Genomic DNA, 17,804 nt, shown 5'->3' with positions numbered 1-17,804 from the left:
AGACCAATCTTGCAATTCTGATCTTTTATAGGACTCCTTTGGAAAGAACAAATGAATCTACATTAATCCTTGGATTTGGCTTGTGCCCCACTGAACTATACCTTCTTTCTTGATCTTATGAGTTTTCACTTTCATTTTGTTCTAGCATATGGATAAAAATATCAGCATGTTACACACCCTTATATGGATGAAAATATCAGCGTGTTGGACACACTTGTGGATTATATATTTGTTTTCTAAATGATTAAATCTTATATTGTTTTTCTTTTGATTTTTAGGAATTGAAGCTCCTTTGGAAAGAACAAATGAATCTACATTAATCCTTGATTTGGCTACATTAATATCAGCATGTTACACACTCTTGTGGATTATATATTTGTTTTCTAAATGATTAAATCTTATATTGTTTTTCTTTTGACTTTTAGTAATTGAAGCAAAAACAAAGGTATTTTGGAATACCTCATAACTTGAAAGGATTTAGGAAAGGAGTTTGGGAAATCTGCTTCTGCTTGCATGCCCATACACTTGAACCCAGGATCAAAAAGACGCTTTTCAGGTCATTTAACCACAAGGCTACAATAGTACAAGCAAACCTTAATTTGCAATTTTTCTTATTTGTGCTTATCCTCTTCAATATTACCACTATTTCCTTAGGAGTACTTGTTTCTCTTTGACCTTTTACAATTAGGATAAAAATAATAATAATAACAATAATAATTCAAAAAATGGATGAAATTTTAAGTTTGTTTAACTTTGACCTATTTGTAGGTTTGTTTCTCTTTAACCTATTTTTAAATTTAACCTCTTCTATCAAGAATTTAGGGTTTTTGTGTGGTGAATGGATGCACACACTTGAACCTAGGACCAAAAACTCCTTTTCAGGTTGCGCTGAAAGATGTGGCGAAAATTGCTTTTCAAGTTACATCTGATAATATGGCTTGTTCCATCTCATGCTTAAATTTATATTTTTTGTGATAAAAACAAAAACAGAGGTATTTTAAAATACCTCATGATAGGTAAGACATGTTTCACACTCTCTCTCTCTGTATATTTGGTGCCAATACTGGAACCTGGATCGAAGGAACCTTTCAGGTAACATGAACACAAGGCTACAAGAAGTTGGCAATCTTAAGTTTGCTATTTTTCTTTTTCTAATAATTCATACTAGACATTTACTAATTTTTGAAATGAGCACAGTGCCCAAAAATACCAAAAATATGTATGTGTGTGTGTGTGTAAAATAAATTATTCTCTCTTTGACCTTTTACTAGTTGAACAAAAAACAGAGGTATTTCATAAAAGATCCACCGTCACCATTCTTTTGGATGTTTAAATTTAAAACATGCAACAAACCTTCTAAAGCAAACATATTCATATTCAGCAGAAATGGAATCATCATTATTCGATAAATCTGGTAAAATAATTTGAAAAGAATAAAACAAGTTGCACAAATTCCAAAAGTAGACTTTCCTTTTGTCAATATTCTTTAAGGTTGAAAAACTTTTAATTTTTGTAATGTTTTCTTTCTTTGTTATTCATTTCAAGTAAATGTCAGCACCAGATGATCTATTCATAATCAACTAATAGCATTTTGAATATTACTCCAAAAAAAAAAAAATTAATAGCATTATGAAAAGTAACAGTGATTCAAGTTGAAAATTATTCCTTCTTTGTTATTCTTTTGAACTTATGTAAATATATTAATATAGAGCATGACTATCAAATGTTGTGCCTAGCCCATAAACTGCTATAGAATCTCATCAGTATGTAGCCTGACCCTGGGTTTGTCTGAACCAATAGCAGAGGTATATTGAAATACCTCATTTTTTTAGGAGGTGTTCATTTTGGAATGCCCTCGTTGGAAGCCAGGATCAAAGAGACCTTTTTCGGGATAATTTACCACAAGGATACAAGACATCAGGCAAGTCCAATCTTGCTATTCTTATCCTTTATAGGACTGTTTTGAAATGAGTAAAAGAAATGAATCTACATCAATCCTTGAATTAGGCTTGTGGCCCTCCGAACCCTATTATCTTTCTTAATCTATGAGTTTTCTTTTTCATTTTGTTCAAAATATCAGCATATTATACACCCTTGTGGATTTTATATTTGTCTTGTAAATAATGAAATCTTATGTAGTATTTTGCCTTACATTAAAAAAAAGAAAAAAAAAATTGCTTTTCTTTTACTTGTGGTAATTGAAGCAGAAAGAGAGGTAGTTCGAAAGACCTCATAATTTTAAACTTCAGGCCCCTTTGGGAATATACATGCATGCATGCATGCATGCCCGTACACTGGAACTCAGGATCAATAAGACCCTTTTCAGGTCACTTGGACCACAAGGCTGCAAGATTATAGGCAAATTTTCATCTCATCCTCATCAATATTACCTATTTTCCTTAGAAAAAGTTTTTTCTCTTTGACCTATTTTTAAATTGAAACAAAATACCTCATGATAGGATACATATATAGAGTCAGACAGGCTCCCATCCTAGTTTCAAATAAATAAATAATTAATTATATATGGTGCCCACGCTTGAACCTGGATTAAAGAACTCTTATAGGTAACTTGACCACTAGGCTACAAGATTTTGGCAAATCTAAGCTTGCAATGTTTTCTTTTTCTAATGGCTCATCTTTTAATCAACCCTTATCAGACATTTACTAATTTTTGAAATGTGCATAGATCCGAACTATACCTCTATCTATATATATATATATATATATATATATATATATATATATATATATATATATATATATATATATATATATATATATATGCGAAAATTTTACGGTGTGGTTCTTTATATATATGAATATACAAGTAAATAAATAAATAAATTGTTCTCTTTAACCTTTTACTAGTTGAACCAAAAACAGAGGTATTTTGAAATACCTCATATTCTTTAATCAATTCCACAAATTTAGAGATGCTCTTGATGCATGGATGCCCGTAATTGAACCTAAGACCAGGGACACCTTTTAAGATCACCTGACCACCAGGTTAAACCTCAGCTTACAATTTTTCAATTTATAAAAAGATCGTTCAACCCATATCATCATCAATTAAAATAGACCATCCAAACCAAACATGTTTGTATTCAGCAGAAATGGAATCATGAGTATTGAATATCAATTTATTATAATAATTAGAAGAAAATAAATAGTAATACAACTTTCAAATTAAACTCCGTTTTTATCAATATTCTTCGAGGTTGAAAACATCACAATTCATTTTATTTTATTTTATATTTTGTATTTTTTTGCTTCCTTGTTTGCCATTTCAAATAAATGTAAATACCATATGATCCTTTCGCAATCAACAAATAGCATTACGTAAGGGAGTAGAAACCTTTAATTTTTGCATGATATATAACAATTACTTTACCGTGAGTTCAAAGCCATAACATTATAGTGAAGGTTCAATACACATAAAAAGTAATACCGAATCAAGTTGAGACTATCTTTTTTTTTTTTTTTTTTTTCTCAGTACAAAAAGATCAAAACTTTCCTAATGTAATTTTCCAATGTGCTCACATTTCAGGCTAAAAAGATTTATGCTTTCTACCAACCACTGTTTTAACTGATTCTTCCCATTCTCACACATTATCACCTTGGCTATAGGCTTCTTCGCACTTCGTAATAAATCATTTGAAGCCAAACTTAGATAATATAATTCGTTTCCATATCATCCAGAAACTTCATGCTTACTTCTGTCTCCTTCTAATAAATCTATCCCATCCACAACTTCAGCACTCTATCCTTACCACCAGAAGCTACCTTTTCACCATCTGGGCTCCAATCAACAGCAAAAACCTTTTTTTTTTTAATTAAAAAAAAATCAAATCAGACTTCAGAATTCAGATTATATGTCATTAATGCGACAAGTTATGTGCTTCAAAGTTATTCTTTCTAACTTGAAGGAAAACTTACCTCATCTGCATGACCTGGAAGATCTTGTTTCAATTTCTTTGTCCTGACGTCCCAAACCTAGATGAACAAAGCAACTTCAACCAAGGTCCAATTAAGGAAATCAAGCATTGAAATATATAAGACGTACAACCAAGTTAGAGCAGCATATAATAGCATCAAAATGAGGTTCAACATGTCTGTCATGCAGAACATTTTTTTATTTTTAGGGGATCATGCATGATATTTTCTTTTTGCTGAAATTTGAAAAGCACACCAATTTTGAAGTGAACTGTGTTCCATAAGAAAATCTAATAATCTGTATGATTGTACCAAATTTACCTTCAGCGTGGTGTCCTTGCTTCCACTTAAAAGAAGCCTACTGTCTGCAGACCAGCTGTTATACAACATGCAACATAATGATTAGCCATAGAAAATAAGTACTCGAGCAACAGAATTTATAGAATCGATATATACCTAATCTGGTAAACAGGACCAACATGGCCCCTAAAGGCAGCAACAAATTTTCCTGTAGTACCATTCCATAACTTGACAGATTTATCAAATGAAGCGCTTGCAATCCATTGTCCATCAGGTGAAAAATACACATGATTTACTAGCTGTAGCAAGAAACACATTCAAACTTCATTTATGGTAACTTGGAAAACCAATCTGTGCAACTTCATATGATACCTTTAAAGGATTCCCTTAATATAAACATAAGTATCTCAATCAGAAAATAACCACAATCAGGGTACAAATTAAAGCTGACATTGTATGAATAACTCTATAATCTTAAATAAGCTGACTGCTAAATGAAAATATAACAGAGAACAAAGCCACTAATAGGACAGGCAAGTTTATTCCCTTAAAACAATATATATCAAGACCAAAAGGCAAATAATGTTGCATGACTCAACAAACAATGATCAACAACTAGGATTACAATTAAAAAGTATAAAAACAATACAGAACTTATACCTGTTGATGACCCGTCATGCGAGTTTTAGGATGTTTACTCACAAAAGGCTCCCATAGGAACATTGTAAAATCATCAGATCCAGAAACCAGCCTTTCAGGGGAATTTCCCTTCATTTTGTTGTACCTTTCCAAAGCAACCTAAATTTAATTACAATAATAATTAATTACCATATTCCATAGCAACGATTGAAAGAACCAGGAAATTCCAACTATTTAGCAACAAAGGTGGGAGATTATGGGTACTAAATAGGAAGAAGTAACCCATATAGAAAAAGTATCTTTCATGTTTTATTTAAGAGGGGAGAATTTTATCGGTGAAACTAACACCAGAAGACCTCTAGTAATGGCCTGGTTGCATCATTGATAAGGATATGCATTTTTAAGGTATAAAGAAGCAGCTACTTGACCAGTAAAAGAAATTACCTGTTTCATTTCCTCTGGAGATGAATACTGTTTACCAGTGTGATCAAAAGCCCCAGTACGAAGAACATATTCAGTGCTCAATGCAAGAGAGTTAACCCAATGCCCATGGCCCTTGAGAAATATCACATGGAACAAGTGAATATCACAAAAATATGCATACACTTACCTTCAATTCATGCAATCTTTGGTTGTAACTAGAGAAAACAGTGAGTGAACTCACCTTCAATTCACGAATGAGCTTCCCCTGTGTAGTTTCCCAAACTTTTATTGTACAATCCTGGGAGCTGCAATTTAGGAGAAGATATTGCACATGAACTTGAACCACACTAGAGCCACATTGTAAATTTAGTAGCAATAAAGCTTGCAAAAAATAATAAGTAGAGCTGGGAATATCCATTTAGGCATGCAGTTTAATCTCAAAATTATCCCCATTGAATGTACGAAATTCAATCACCTTTCACTGGATTTTCGCTGTCCCCAAAGGATGAAAATACAGTTAAAATTGGATGCCAACAGTTAGAGATATGGCATCTTCATGATATTCCCAAAAAAAAAAAAAAAAAAAAATTTGCTTCTTTATATTTGAGTTGACATAAAAATATTGAGCATGGTTAACAATAACAAATGTTTATCATAACAGGAATGGCTTTAGAAAAATATATATACCCAGTATAAATCATTCCATCTCCACCCCATTTGACACAAGTCACTGCAAGTGTGTGACCACTAAGACATATAACACATCTCCTCAATGAAACGTCCCATATGCGTGCATCCCCATCTTTGCTAGCACTTACAAAGCGTCGACATGGAGCATTCAGGTGGACTGGTTCCCAAGATATTCCAGTTATCCATTTTTTGTGGCCCTAAGAAATAATAGATTACAAAATGTTAGTTGTACAAAACTTTAATTACTTGACTGACAATTTGTCCAATACAAGATTAATTCAGATAACTTAGCTAATTGGTTCAGTCAACAACAGAGTGATACATTCAAAGAGTGCAAATCCAAAAAAATAAAAAAGAAGCAAACTCTAGTTGCATCAAGTGCAGAGACTTTACAACAAGTGGATTGCCTAATGGCTTCCCTGTCTGTGGATCCCAACTTTGAAGTTCTCCAGCCATACTTCCACTTACAAGATGCTTACCATCGGGTGACCATGCAATAGAAAGAACCCAATTTTTGTGTCCTGCATAACATAAGATTTATGGTCAATAAAATGATAGGAAGACTGATGATAAGAAAACTGAAAATGCACAACAAAAATTATATGAAAAATCAAAAGTCCAAATTATTAAAAGTAAGAAACGAAAAGCCAAATGATTTACAACAGAAAAGTTTTGCTTGTTATACAAGTTTTTCGTTTTTCTTTTCCTTTATTTGGTATATAACATCAAAGCTATGTGTAGACAGTAAACAGTAAAAAAATGCAATGAGTTCCAGATTTCAAACCTGTACATGTGAATGATGGTGTCTGGGTATTAAGATCCCAAAGTCTAACAGTGGTATCACCGGAACCAGTAGCCAACTGGCGACCATCAGGACTAAAGGCAACTGAAAGTACAGCTTCCGTATGACCTGCAGTGCAAAACCAACATACACTATTGAAGAGAATCATCTAAATAATCTCTTGCAAACCAGAAGATAATAAAGCATAATTATCATATAAAATATAATAACTGGCTCAGTGGAATTTATCTAGTTACAGATTCATTACAATGACATGTCCATGAGAAAGCTGAAATTCAATACCTGCAATTGTTGCTGAGCAACGATTAACTGGGCGGATTCTGAAAACAGCTTGTGGTTGATAAACAACTGAGAGTACCTTCTCCACAGAAACTGCAAGTTTGTCAACCCAAAAGAAGAAGGAAAAAAAAAAAAAAAAATCATCAGGAAATTGAACCAAACAATAAAAAGTTCAAAACTTTACGACATTAAAGAGTTAAGAAAATCATCATATGAAAATTTTTCCCCTCCATTCCAACAATGGAATTAAACTAAACCCACCTTTGTTTTTCTCCAAGTAAGTTGCAAGCGGCACAAGAAGCTCCTGATCTGATATATAGAAAGAATATGGTAACTTCTCCTCCTGGACAAACCCAAAATGAAAACTTTGTAAATTGATTAGATAGACATTCTCACAACAAACAAACAGAGCAGAGGTTAAGAAGCTTTACATTATTAAGAAGCTTATTAACGATTTGTTGAAGCTGTTGAGGGCCTGCGTTTTGTGGAAGGTACATAGAAGGTCCTAATGAATTCCCTTCTGGGTCAACCAGAAGGCACATGACGTTGTTGACCATCTCAGTCTGCCGCGGCGCTTCCACCTCCATAGCAACTGTACTGAGTACTTACGCGCTTTCGGCTGTCAAAGACTCAATTTTACGCTTCAGAGACTTTTGGTTTTATGGGTTTTTGAACTTGGGCAAGTACCAAAATTGTGACTTTTTAGCGTTTGTGGTTATAGAAATCAGGGTTTAAAGAAGCCGGGGAAGATAAAAGTATAGACTGGAGGGAAAGTGGACAGAGAGGAGGCGCAGGGAGAGAACCAGGCAAACAGGTTTGTGTTTCTCTCTTTGATCCAATGTGTTGAGAGTGCATCGCAATTCATAGACCTCCAGTGAGAAAACACCACGTGTTGCATTATATGCAATATTCTGTGAATTTTCGATTTGAATCGGGTATTTTATAACCCGAAATTAACCCGTTTCAGAAACCGAACTGGATTGGTTTGGTTTGGTTGCTCTGTTAAGTTGGCTGTTTAACAGTTTTTTTTCCCTATGGGGTTTTTCTTTTTTCTTTAAAAAATAAAAAATTAGTTCGAAAAATTATATATGGAAAAGATAAAAGGAAGGATTCGCAAGCTCTAAGTGGTAGAAAACACTGCCGGCTAAATATTGACTCTTTTTGTTTTGAAGGACACTTCTACATCAGGAAATGATATTTATAAAATTGAGCCGTTAATCATCCACTGAAGCAAAAACCAGAGTGCCACCCCTTCCAAAATCTAAAACCATGTTTAATTCCAAGACCCTGTTTTTCATTTTGATTCTCTTACTGGTACCCATAATAGCTCTATCTGAACGAGAGGCAATTAAGGCTTTGCTTCGGCGGTTAGACTCCAAAAGATCATCTGCTTCAGTTCAAGAAGCTGCAGCTAAAGGTGTTCTTAAGAGATTGCTTCCTACCCATTTGAACTCTTTCCGATTGAAGATTGTCTCCAAGGTAGAGTTAGTTCCTTTTTTTATTAAATGTTTTACTTTTAGTTCTTCTGGATAACTTCTGTTTGGTGTTTTATCACTGCTTGTTGATTTGTGTGTCTTCAATTTGCCGCATTCAGTGTTATGTTATGCTTGATTTATCAAATTTTCATTTGGGTTTCATCTCTTTGATGCCTTTTTTGTGCTAGCAAAGCTTTGGAATAGATTAAAATAAATAAAGTAGTTAGCTTTAACAGTTTGATTTTTGTGACAATTCCACTTTCCATACTATCTATCTGGTTAAGATCAAGCTGACCATCTTGCTTTCACATTTCAGGATGTTTGTGGAGGAAAAAGTTGCTTTCTGTTAAACAACTACAACCTTTCAGGCCAGCAAGGGCCAGATATACTGTATGTTATTTTTTTTAATCTTGTCTGAGACTATATTTAATAGCTCTCTCTTACATTCTTTGAACAAACTTTTCTGGCAATGTTCACTTCTTTATGTATATGTTTGTTTGGTTGCAATCAGAATGTCTTGGACGAGTAACAAATGATATATATTTCTTTCAGAGTAAGAGGGACCACAGCAGTTGAACTGGCATCTGGCCTCCATTGGTATTTAAAGTACTGGTGTGGTGCTCATATTTCTTGGGACAAGACTGGTGGTATTCAGATTGCTTCCATCCCACATCCTGGTTCTCTGCCTCTTGTTAAAGATGAGGGAGTGATAATTCAAAGGCCAGTTCCATGGAACTATTACCAAAATGTTGTTACGTCTAGTTGTGAGTATTCCCTTTAAACTGGTGTGATTATGAATTACTATACAACAGTTTAGATCAATGACTATAATATATAATCACAAAAAATATGATGACATTCTTTTAGAAAGCGAAGAAAGATTGAAACAAAATGTAATATGCACGATATCTTTGCAGATTCATATGTTTGGTGGGACTGGGGAAGATGGGAGAAAGAGATAGATTGGATGGCACTTCAGGGGATTAATCTGCCTTTAGCATTCACAGGGCAAGAAACGATTTGGCAGAAAGTTTTCATGGTGAACAATAATTGATGATTATATTGCTAAATATCCTAACTATTACTATGCTTCATCGTTTGTCTCCCATTTACATTGTTTAACTTTTGGAAAATCATAATCCTTAAGTCTCCATGAATTGTCCAATGGCCATAAAGATATTCGTGTTGCTCTTAACTTTTATCAATATTAACTGTTAAAGTGGATAATTTGGTGGTTGTTTGTGGCCCTTTAAAAGATATTACGTCATGACATAAATAATTTATAATTTTTCAGCCAATTTCATAATCTGTAAGTTTTTGACTTCCAAGTGCAGCAGCACTGTTGGCCTTACCATGTCCTTTTTTCTTTGGCCTGTAGGGATTTAATATTAGCAAGGAAGATTTGAATGATTTCTTTGGTGGACCTGCCTTTCTTGCATGGGCTCGTATGGGAAACTTACACGCGTAAGTAAAGGTGAATTAGCCACTCATTTGTTTTTATCATATGCTTATAACATAATATATATCTTATTGTAGTTGGGGCGGACCATTATCACAAGCTTGGCTGGATCAACAATTAATTTTGCAGAAACAGATACTGTTAAGGATGCTAGAACTTGGCATGACTCCAGGTAATCGTGAATTCTGATGTAAAAATTACAATTTCCCATCATCAACTTCCATATATCTTTGATGCTCGACAAGATCTGTGTAAATTGGTCTTTTAATGATGTGGTTGATCTCTACTTTGTTTCAGTGCTGCCAGCATTCTCTGGAAATGTTCCAGCAGCTTTAAAGAAGATTCATCCTTCAGCCAACATAACTAGACTTGGTGACTGGTATCATAAAGTGCTTGTTCATTAATACAATAAGCCATTGCTTGATGCATTCCTCAAGTTAAATCTTGAGGTGTTCATTGAATTCATGTACCTTAATAAACTCTTTAGAAATGTCACATTTGGTTCTTATTTCACGGCATGATTTTCAGTCTATACATCAAGTCAATGAACTACTATATCTAGATGTTGAGTTTTTTCCATTTCTTATTTTAATTCAGGGGCACTGTTGATGGTGATCCTCGCTGGTGTTGTACTTACCTTCTTGATCCTTCTGATCCTTTATTTATTGAAATTGGGGCAGCTTTTATTAAGCAACAAGTTCAAGGTGTGTATTGTATCAAATATGATATCAAAAGGTTTATCTATGAGGTTTCCAAATATCCCATTTTATATTCTGAGTGCTGACTAATTTCCATTGTTTTGTGTTGTATATGTAAAAGTACAGAATATGGGGATGTGACTGACATCTATAACTGGTAAATTCCTTCTTATGAAATAATACTGTTGCTAGTTAACCGTAACTATTCTGTCCACATGCATCTTTCTGTCTATTCCGATATATTTTTCTCAAATATTGTTCAATCTGGCTTAGATCAATGGCTGAAACACATGATATGATGTTCAATGCAGTGATACATTCAATGAAAATGCTCCACCTGCCAGTGATCCAGAATATATCTCATCACTTGGAGCTGCTGTGTACAAAGCAATGTCAGAAGGAGATAAAGATGCTGTTTGGTTAATGCAAGTATAGTTCTCAATTCTTTTAAACCACCTTCTTCCCCATTTTTTATAGTTCTGATGTCTGTTCGAAATAAAATTTAACATTTACTAATTCTACCATCTGTTCTATAGCAGGCAAGAAAACGAGTCTTACACCAAAAATAAAAAATAACAGAACAGTAACATGAATGGGGTTTAGTAGGATTCAAACAGGACCAAATAGACATTAGGTCCTAAACCAATGGTTTAAAACTTAGTTCAAAACAGATGGCTCAAATCTTGGGTCTTTATTGCACATGTGCATGAAGCATCTGTAATGACTTTTCTTCATCATATATGAAATTCCCTCATATATGAAATTCCCTCGTTTTTCAGCGTCTAAATTGTGCATGGTCCTGTTATAATGTGGTGTTAGTCAAGTTTTCTCGTCAATTTTTGGGGGGGTTTTAGTTGTTCTCGCATATTTCAAATCATTTCTTGCTGACAGTTATATAATTTTGCAGGGTTGGCTCTTCTATTCAGATTCTTCTTTCTGGAAGCCACCTCAGATGAAAGTATGTATATATATACACACAGCATTAGATGATATAAAACTTGACATTTAGTTTTCTTAAGTTGTTCTTTGTAGCTTAGAGCATTGAAACATGCATGGGACTGTATTTTTCTTCCCTTCTTTTAACTTTTATTGATCAATTTCAAGTTGTTGACTTGTGCAGGCACTTTTACATTCTATTCCATTTGGGAAAATGATAGTTCTTGATCTATTTGCTGATGTTCATCCAATATGGGAATCATCATCACAATTTTACGGCACTCCTTATGTGTGGTAATTGACTCCATTATCGATCAACTGCTATTTACATTTTCGTAAGATGTTCAATCATCAAGATATTTCTTGTTTCATGTTCTATTTCCAGAATGGTTCCAAATTTTTCCTTGAAACTTGATCAAATTTTAATGCACTTCAGGTGTCTCTTGCATAACTTCGGCGGAAATCTTGAAATGTATGGCATCTTGGATGCAATTGCTACAGGTCCAGTTGATGCTCGTGTCAGTAAAAATTCTACCATGGTATGTAGAATTTGTCAGCCTTAACCGTGAAAGAAGAATCCTCTTGCCAGTTCATTCATTATACACGATATAACTGACATTGTTTTGCTTTTATTACCAAGATTAGGATGTGAAAATAATAAATAAATTTTGGTACCTTTACATTGTGAGACATTACATCTTTTTACTTTCTTAATGTAAAAACACTTGGTAATTACTTCATAATACCATAATAGGTTGGTGTTGGCATGTGCATGGAAGGAATAGAGCAAAACCCTGTCGTTTATGAATTAATGTCTGAAATGGCATTTCGCAGTGAAAAGGTTCAAGTTCAGGTAAGTGAACTCTGTTTTCTAGCTCTGTTCCCTCTGCCATTTTCCATGTTAGCAAGAAAACTCCTATTAGTAGTTTTAGGAATTAGCTTTTATAAATAGGATTTACGAACATTTGTGATGATTATTTTTTATGATTGCTCGATACCATTGATTTTGAAGGAATGGCTGAAAACCTATTCCGATAGACGCTATGGTAAAGCAGTTCATCAAGTTGAGGCAGCTTGGGAAATTCTTCATCACACAATTTACAATTGCACTGATGGAATCGCTGTATGTTTTTACAATTCCATGATTTTTTTTCCTTTGAAACATAAGCCTTGGAAGTGAAGAAGTGCTTAGTGTTGTCCTACAAAACAATTTCATTTTCTGTGTTTGGTGCTTTGATGCTGCTTTCTAACTTGTTGCAGGACCATAACATAGACTTTATAGTAAAATTTCCAGATTGGAATCCGCAACAAAATCCCAAAGCTAACAATTCAAAAGAAAACTGGATGAAAATTATCTCCACACTAGGTGGAAGAAGAGTTTTACTTGGAGAAACTAGCTCGGAGCTGCCTAAGTCCCATTTATGGTATTCTACAGCGGAGGTGATCAATAGTTTAAAGCTATTTATCGATGCAGGTAATGATCTAGCTGGAAGTCTCACATATAGGTAAATAAAACTGGCAAACCTAATGTCTTTATTTCACTAAGTTAGTCTTCTTCTCTTTTACAGTGCAAACTCCTGTTTTGAAATTCAACACATAACATACACATATATAAGCTCAATGCTTACTCTGACTGACATTATGACAGATATGACTTGGTTGACTTAACAAGGCAAGTGCTATCAAAGCTAGCAAACCAAGTATATCTGGACGCAGTGACTGCTTTTCAACAGAAGGATGAAAAAGCTTTTAGCCTATATAGCACAAAATTTATCCAACTTATAAAGGATATCGAACTACTTCTTGCTTCTGATGATAATTATTTACTTGGAACGTGGCTTGAAAGTGCAAAAAAGCTAGCAGTCAATCCTAATGATAGGAAACAGGTTAGAATATTCCCTCTTTGAGTTAACATTTTGAGCATATGATAATTTTCTCACTAGGGAAGTAAGAAAGAGAAAAAACTTACATGTAATGGTTACTCGGAGAAGAACTTACATGTGATGGTTACACAATATCATACTTTTGTGCAATGTCAAAGTAAAATATGTGGGCTTTAGAAAATAATGGTTAAGCATTTGATTATAAGAGGTGCCTTTCACCACATCATCCATATAGATGACACTTACAAGTAAGTTTTTTTTTGGGTTATGTCAATTTACAAGTTGGCTATAAAAGTGAATAATTTTCTTTGATGTTGTCTTCTCAATTTTTCATGTCTATGTGCAAGAAAAGATATATTGAAATTTGTTGATTAAATGTTTTATTCTCTCTTTCAGTACGAGTGGAATGCAAAAACACAAGTGACAATGTGGTTCGATACCACAAAAACTACGCAGAGCACGCTTCATGATTATGGTAATGTTTAAAATACAGTTTTTATAATTGTTCCTTGAGGCTTTGACATTGTTTTAACATATTATTTGTCTTTGTTGTTATCAGCAAATAAGTTCTGGAGTGGGTTGTTGGAAAGCTACTATCTACCGCGAGCTTCAACCTATTTTGACTCCTTGTCCAAAAGCTTGAAAGAAAATGAGAGTTTCAAGTTGGAGGAATGGAGAAAAGACTGGATAAAATTTTCAAATAATTGGCAAAATGGTACAGAAATTTACCCCGTGAAAGCCAAGGGAGATGCATTGGCGATTTCTAAATCGTTGTTTAAAAAATATTTTGGATAAAAACCGGTGGGTTTGTTGATAAGATTAGCGATTTGTCTGCTATGCTGTAAAACTAGTCGAACTTTTTTTCCCTTTTTATTCAAATAGTCTTACTCTGAGAACTCTTTCAAATTCTGAGGATAACTTTTACTCTTCGTTTTAGTTTGGTCATGAATTTAATTAGCAAATTATATGAAATAAAGAGCAAAATCTTGATCAAACTTCATATATTACTTCTCCATCAAAATAAAGAAGTTGAGCAGTTTTGAAAGACGAAATAGAGCGGCCATAACTAAAAAAGTTCAAAAGTTTTACATACCATCTAGAGGGATTTACATTTTCATTGAATGAATCAAACAGCTAAAGAAATCTAAAAGAACTACATAATGGAAACACAAAATATTGGCATCCCCTCCAAGATGAATTTGAAAACTTGTAAAGAAAAAGAAATGGTAATTACCAATGTTGACAAAAGTATTCTATGTACTTTTCTACCAAGTCCAGCTGCCGACATCTGCGCTGAATTTAAACCAGATCCATTAGGAGGGGATCCCCTGCAGCCATGACTCTCATCAGTTCCATGAAATCAGCCTCATTGGAAACAGTCCATGGATGAACAGCTGGTACTTGTGCAGAGTAAAAGTTTGAAGGCTTATCAGTCGTTTCTTTTGGCTTATAGATCATTTTAGAGAGCACAGAGTCGAATTTAAGGGCCGAATCCATCGCCATGAAAAACATAGGCACTGCAACCGTGTGATGGATTCCGAAATTATCCACAAGACCAACAAGATCTACAAAATCTCCCACAAAGAGTCGTGGAATATAGAACACCTCTGAACTGCAGACAGTGAGACTCTTTTCTTTGCTATTCTCCTTGTAGCTGACCTGCAAGTGAACTGGCATAGAACTGACAACTTTTTTAACCATGTCAGCTTGTTTTGAATTCCATTCGGAATTGTCACCGTTAATTGAGAGTGTAGTCCAAGATTGAGACACCTAAAAGAGGTAAAAGAAAATATCAGTCTCTGCTAGTTTAGAACCCGGACTTTTGTGCTAGAGATTTGCATTACCTTATTAGTGATCCACAGCTTAGACTTGTCTGCTTGCATTAAATTCCAGTAATTGAGAATCGTATCGCCCTGCAGAAACAAGAATCCGCCGGAACTAGTGAAACTGTTGAATATCTTGGGAAGATACCTGCATTACATTTTATAACACCAGGAAAATCAAAATCAGACCAGTGAAAAATGTCAACTTTGAAGAAAACATTGAATATGTGCACCAAAGGAAGTGGAAACAACAAAGAAATTGTGATATACTAACTTATATACTTGGTCCTTTGGAGCTTGTTCCACAGATAAATCTGCATTAGCTTTCCCAGACAAAATCACCACAGTTTTAAATATCCTGCCATAGAGCAACCTCCATTTCAAAGCGGTTCCTTCAACAGGCCCATCTACATACATGATTAGCACAACATTACCAAAATTCTTTTTCCACCGAACCAAGCTCCCAATCTCATAATTCACCGTCTCTGATTCCTTAACCCCGAGATGCACAGAAGGAAGTTTCTGAGGGAAAAACTCCCTCCGATCTGCATGATTTGCGGCTGGTCTTGGCCGATCCAACTCTATTGCCTTAAGCTTTGGCTGAATGTATCCAACAGAAAGCAAGTCTTCAAGCCAAGCTGCAGTAAACTTCAAATCTTTCTCAGTCCAAAACCCTTCAACTGCCAATGAATAACTCAAATCCAAAATTTTCTTGAAGAACAGATGCTTATTAGATCGCCATGAAGCCAAGAATGTAATTAACCTGCCTACATTCACATGAAGATCCTTCTCTTCTACAAATGGGTATGATTCAATTTTATCATCTCTATGTACTGTTGGAGGATAAACCACGACATGACCACCTACTTCCCATAAAAGCCTCTGTGCCCAGTAACCCCTCAAGACATCAGAAGCCATTGAACTAACTGAAACTGGAAGCATCAAAGCCCAAAATGCATTGGAATGAAACAGTGTATTGAAAGAATTCAATGGCGCCATTATACCTTGTGGTAAAGAAACTTTTGGAGCATGCTCATCAAACCTTATATCAAATGCTTCTGAATCCAACTTTCTAGTGAAGTAAAAAACTGAATCCACATCAGGTAAGCCATTAGATATACCTTGCTGAATGTATTGCATTCCACCAAATACTTCAGTATAGTATTCTTCATGAGCAACTTCACCAACATTTTCTAAAGGCAATCCTCTAGGCCAAACCGAGCGCTGCCCAAAATGAACATATGGATTCAAAACACTTCTATTGACATTCTGACGATTATACTGCAAAATCCTCTCCTGCATTACATCCACATTAGACAGTTTCAGATCAAAATGCTTCCCAAGATCACCACCAATCACTTCCCCACGATCGTCAGCATCAAAAATCAGTTTTGCACCGTGTTGGATAGCAAAAAGGTACCCAACACTCTTCCTCAGGTAAGAATCATAAGGAAGGTGATCTAAAACTCTAAAACCCAGATTAGCTTGCTCCTCCAAAGACAGAAAAATCACCCCTTTGAGTTTCCAATCCGAAGGGGTCTTCGAATTCCCTATTGCAAGGACTTGCCACCCTCTGATTTTGACCAGCTTTTGAAGCGAATCGGATGGATAATCCGAAACCGAGACAACAATCCACCGTTCTGAGCGAAATGAAGCATAAACAGATGACTTATCCGAAATGGGTTTGATTGACTTGAAGCTGATTTTCGGCAATTCAACGGGGCTGCGTTTCTTGGGTCTGGAATTGAAGCAGAGAAAAGTAGAGCTGGAGTCACTGGAGCTGTGTAGAAAGAAAAGGGCTGCAATGGTGAGTGTCAAGATTGAAAAAGTTGTGATTTTGAATAGATTGATGGAGACCCATTTTGGTAAAGTGATGGGTTTTGGCCGAGGAAAGTTATCGGCGAGGTGCGTTTGCGAAGATTTTTGATGGGGTTTTGGCGTTGTTGGGGGGTTTTGAACCAACATTTGGATCCAAAACTACCCTCTTTCAACGATCTTGTTTTTCGAATGGTTTTTTAAAATTAAGGTTGGGGAATGATGAGTTTGAGCTTCTTCTTTTCCGATAGAACTATGTTGCAGAACCGAAGCTGACAAAAGCTGAGCTGCTCCCGCTTGACTGTAAACTCAGCGCCACATGTCTGACGAGTCAAAGTTTTTGCTTTTGTTTTGTTTTCGTTTTTAGTTAATTTGGTGAATGATTCGCCGACAAAATGAACTAAAGCAGTGACTTCACTCGTACAAAGAATCTCACAAGGACTAATCTACTCTAATCTGATCTAATCTAGTCTAACCAACACCATTACACTAATACGCTTCCTTCGTCGGTCATCATACAACTGTAATTCATATTTTATTTAATTTTTGTTGCTAATACATTATATTATTTAATTATTTATACATAATTTAAGTACATGAGTACAAATATTATTAGTGGAGTAGTTTAACCAAAGTGTATTTAAATTTT

At 34.8% G+C, this 17,804-nt stretch overlaps 3 protein-coding genes across 5 annotated transcripts; 1 reads left to right on the top strand and 2 right to left on the bottom strand.

Annotated features, from left to right (window-relative positions):
* Positions 1-3,348: 3,348 nt before the first annotated feature.
* LOC107431460 (notchless protein homolog) lies at positions 3,349-7,846 on the bottom strand. 2 transcript variants are annotated; one of them, XM_016046670.4, is made up of 13 exons: positions 7,498-7,846; positions 7,328-7,409; positions 7,070-7,159; positions 6,770-6,895; positions 6,379-6,506; positions 5,983-6,182; positions 5,537-5,600; positions 5,317-5,427; positions 4,894-5,031; positions 4,390-4,532; positions 4,255-4,309; positions 3,937-4,010; positions 3,349-3,819 (listed from the first exon to the last, which is right to left on the bottom strand). In XM_016046670.4, exons 1-12 carry the CDS (start codon positions 7,651-7,653, stop codon positions 3,966-3,968), a joined length of 1,338 nt encoding a protein of 445 aa, XP_015902156.3. In that variant the 5' UTR covers positions 7,654-7,846; the 3' UTR covers positions 3,349-3,819; positions 3,937-3,965. The 2 variants fall into 2 exon arrangements, with proteins under 2 accessions (XP_015902156.3, XP_015897856.2); XM_016042370.4 differs by having other exon boundaries at positions 3,937-3,993; positions 7,498-7,844.
* Positions 7,847-8,196: 350 nt separating this feature from the next.
* LOC107435111 (alpha-N-acetylglucosaminidase) lies at positions 8,197-14,453 on the top strand. Of its 2 annotated transcripts, XM_016046668.4 has the most exons (19): positions 8,197-8,545; positions 8,858-8,931; positions 9,094-9,305; positions 9,459-9,580; positions 9,920-10,005; positions 10,078-10,172; positions 10,298-10,379; positions 10,598-10,704; positions 10,825-10,855; positions 11,010-11,127; positions 11,606-11,656; positions 11,819-11,928; positions 12,071-12,173; positions 12,389-12,487; positions 12,647-12,757; positions 12,895-13,139; positions 13,283-13,520; positions 13,914-13,992; positions 14,077-14,453. In XM_016046668.4, exons 1-19 carry the CDS (start codon positions 8,336-8,338, stop codon positions 14,310-14,312), a joined length of 2,409 nt encoding a protein of 802 aa, XP_015902154.3. In that variant the 5' UTR covers positions 8,197-8,335; the 3' UTR covers positions 14,313-14,453. The 2 variants fall into 2 exon arrangements, with proteins under 2 accessions (XP_015902154.3, XP_048330353.2); XM_048474396.2 differs by lacking the exon at positions 8,197-8,545 and having other exon boundaries at positions 8,872-8,931; positions 9,053-9,305.
* Positions 14,454-14,554: 101 nt separating this feature from the next.
* LOC107431450 (probable glycosyltransferase STELLO1) lies at positions 14,555-17,626 on the bottom strand. The gene is made up of 3 exons (XM_016042359.4): positions 15,615-17,626; positions 15,362-15,488; positions 14,555-15,287 (listed from the first exon to the last, which is right to left on the bottom strand). Exons 1-3 carry the CDS (start codon positions 17,303-17,305, stop codon positions 14,817-14,819), a joined length of 2,289 nt encoding a protein of 762 aa, XP_015897845.2. The 5' UTR covers positions 17,306-17,626; the 3' UTR covers positions 14,555-14,816.
* Positions 17,627-17,804: the final 178 nt, after the last annotated feature.

The sequence above is a fragment of the Ziziphus jujuba genome, chromosome 2 (assembly GCF_031755915.1).
Source record: "Ziziphus jujuba cultivar Dongzao chromosome 2, ASM3175591v1".
NCBI lineage: Eukaryota > Viridiplantae > Streptophyta > Magnoliopsida > Rosales > Rhamnaceae > Ziziphus > Ziziphus jujuba.
Note: the sequence above shows the minus strand (reverse complement) of the source record. Positions and strands in the feature narration are given on the sequence as shown.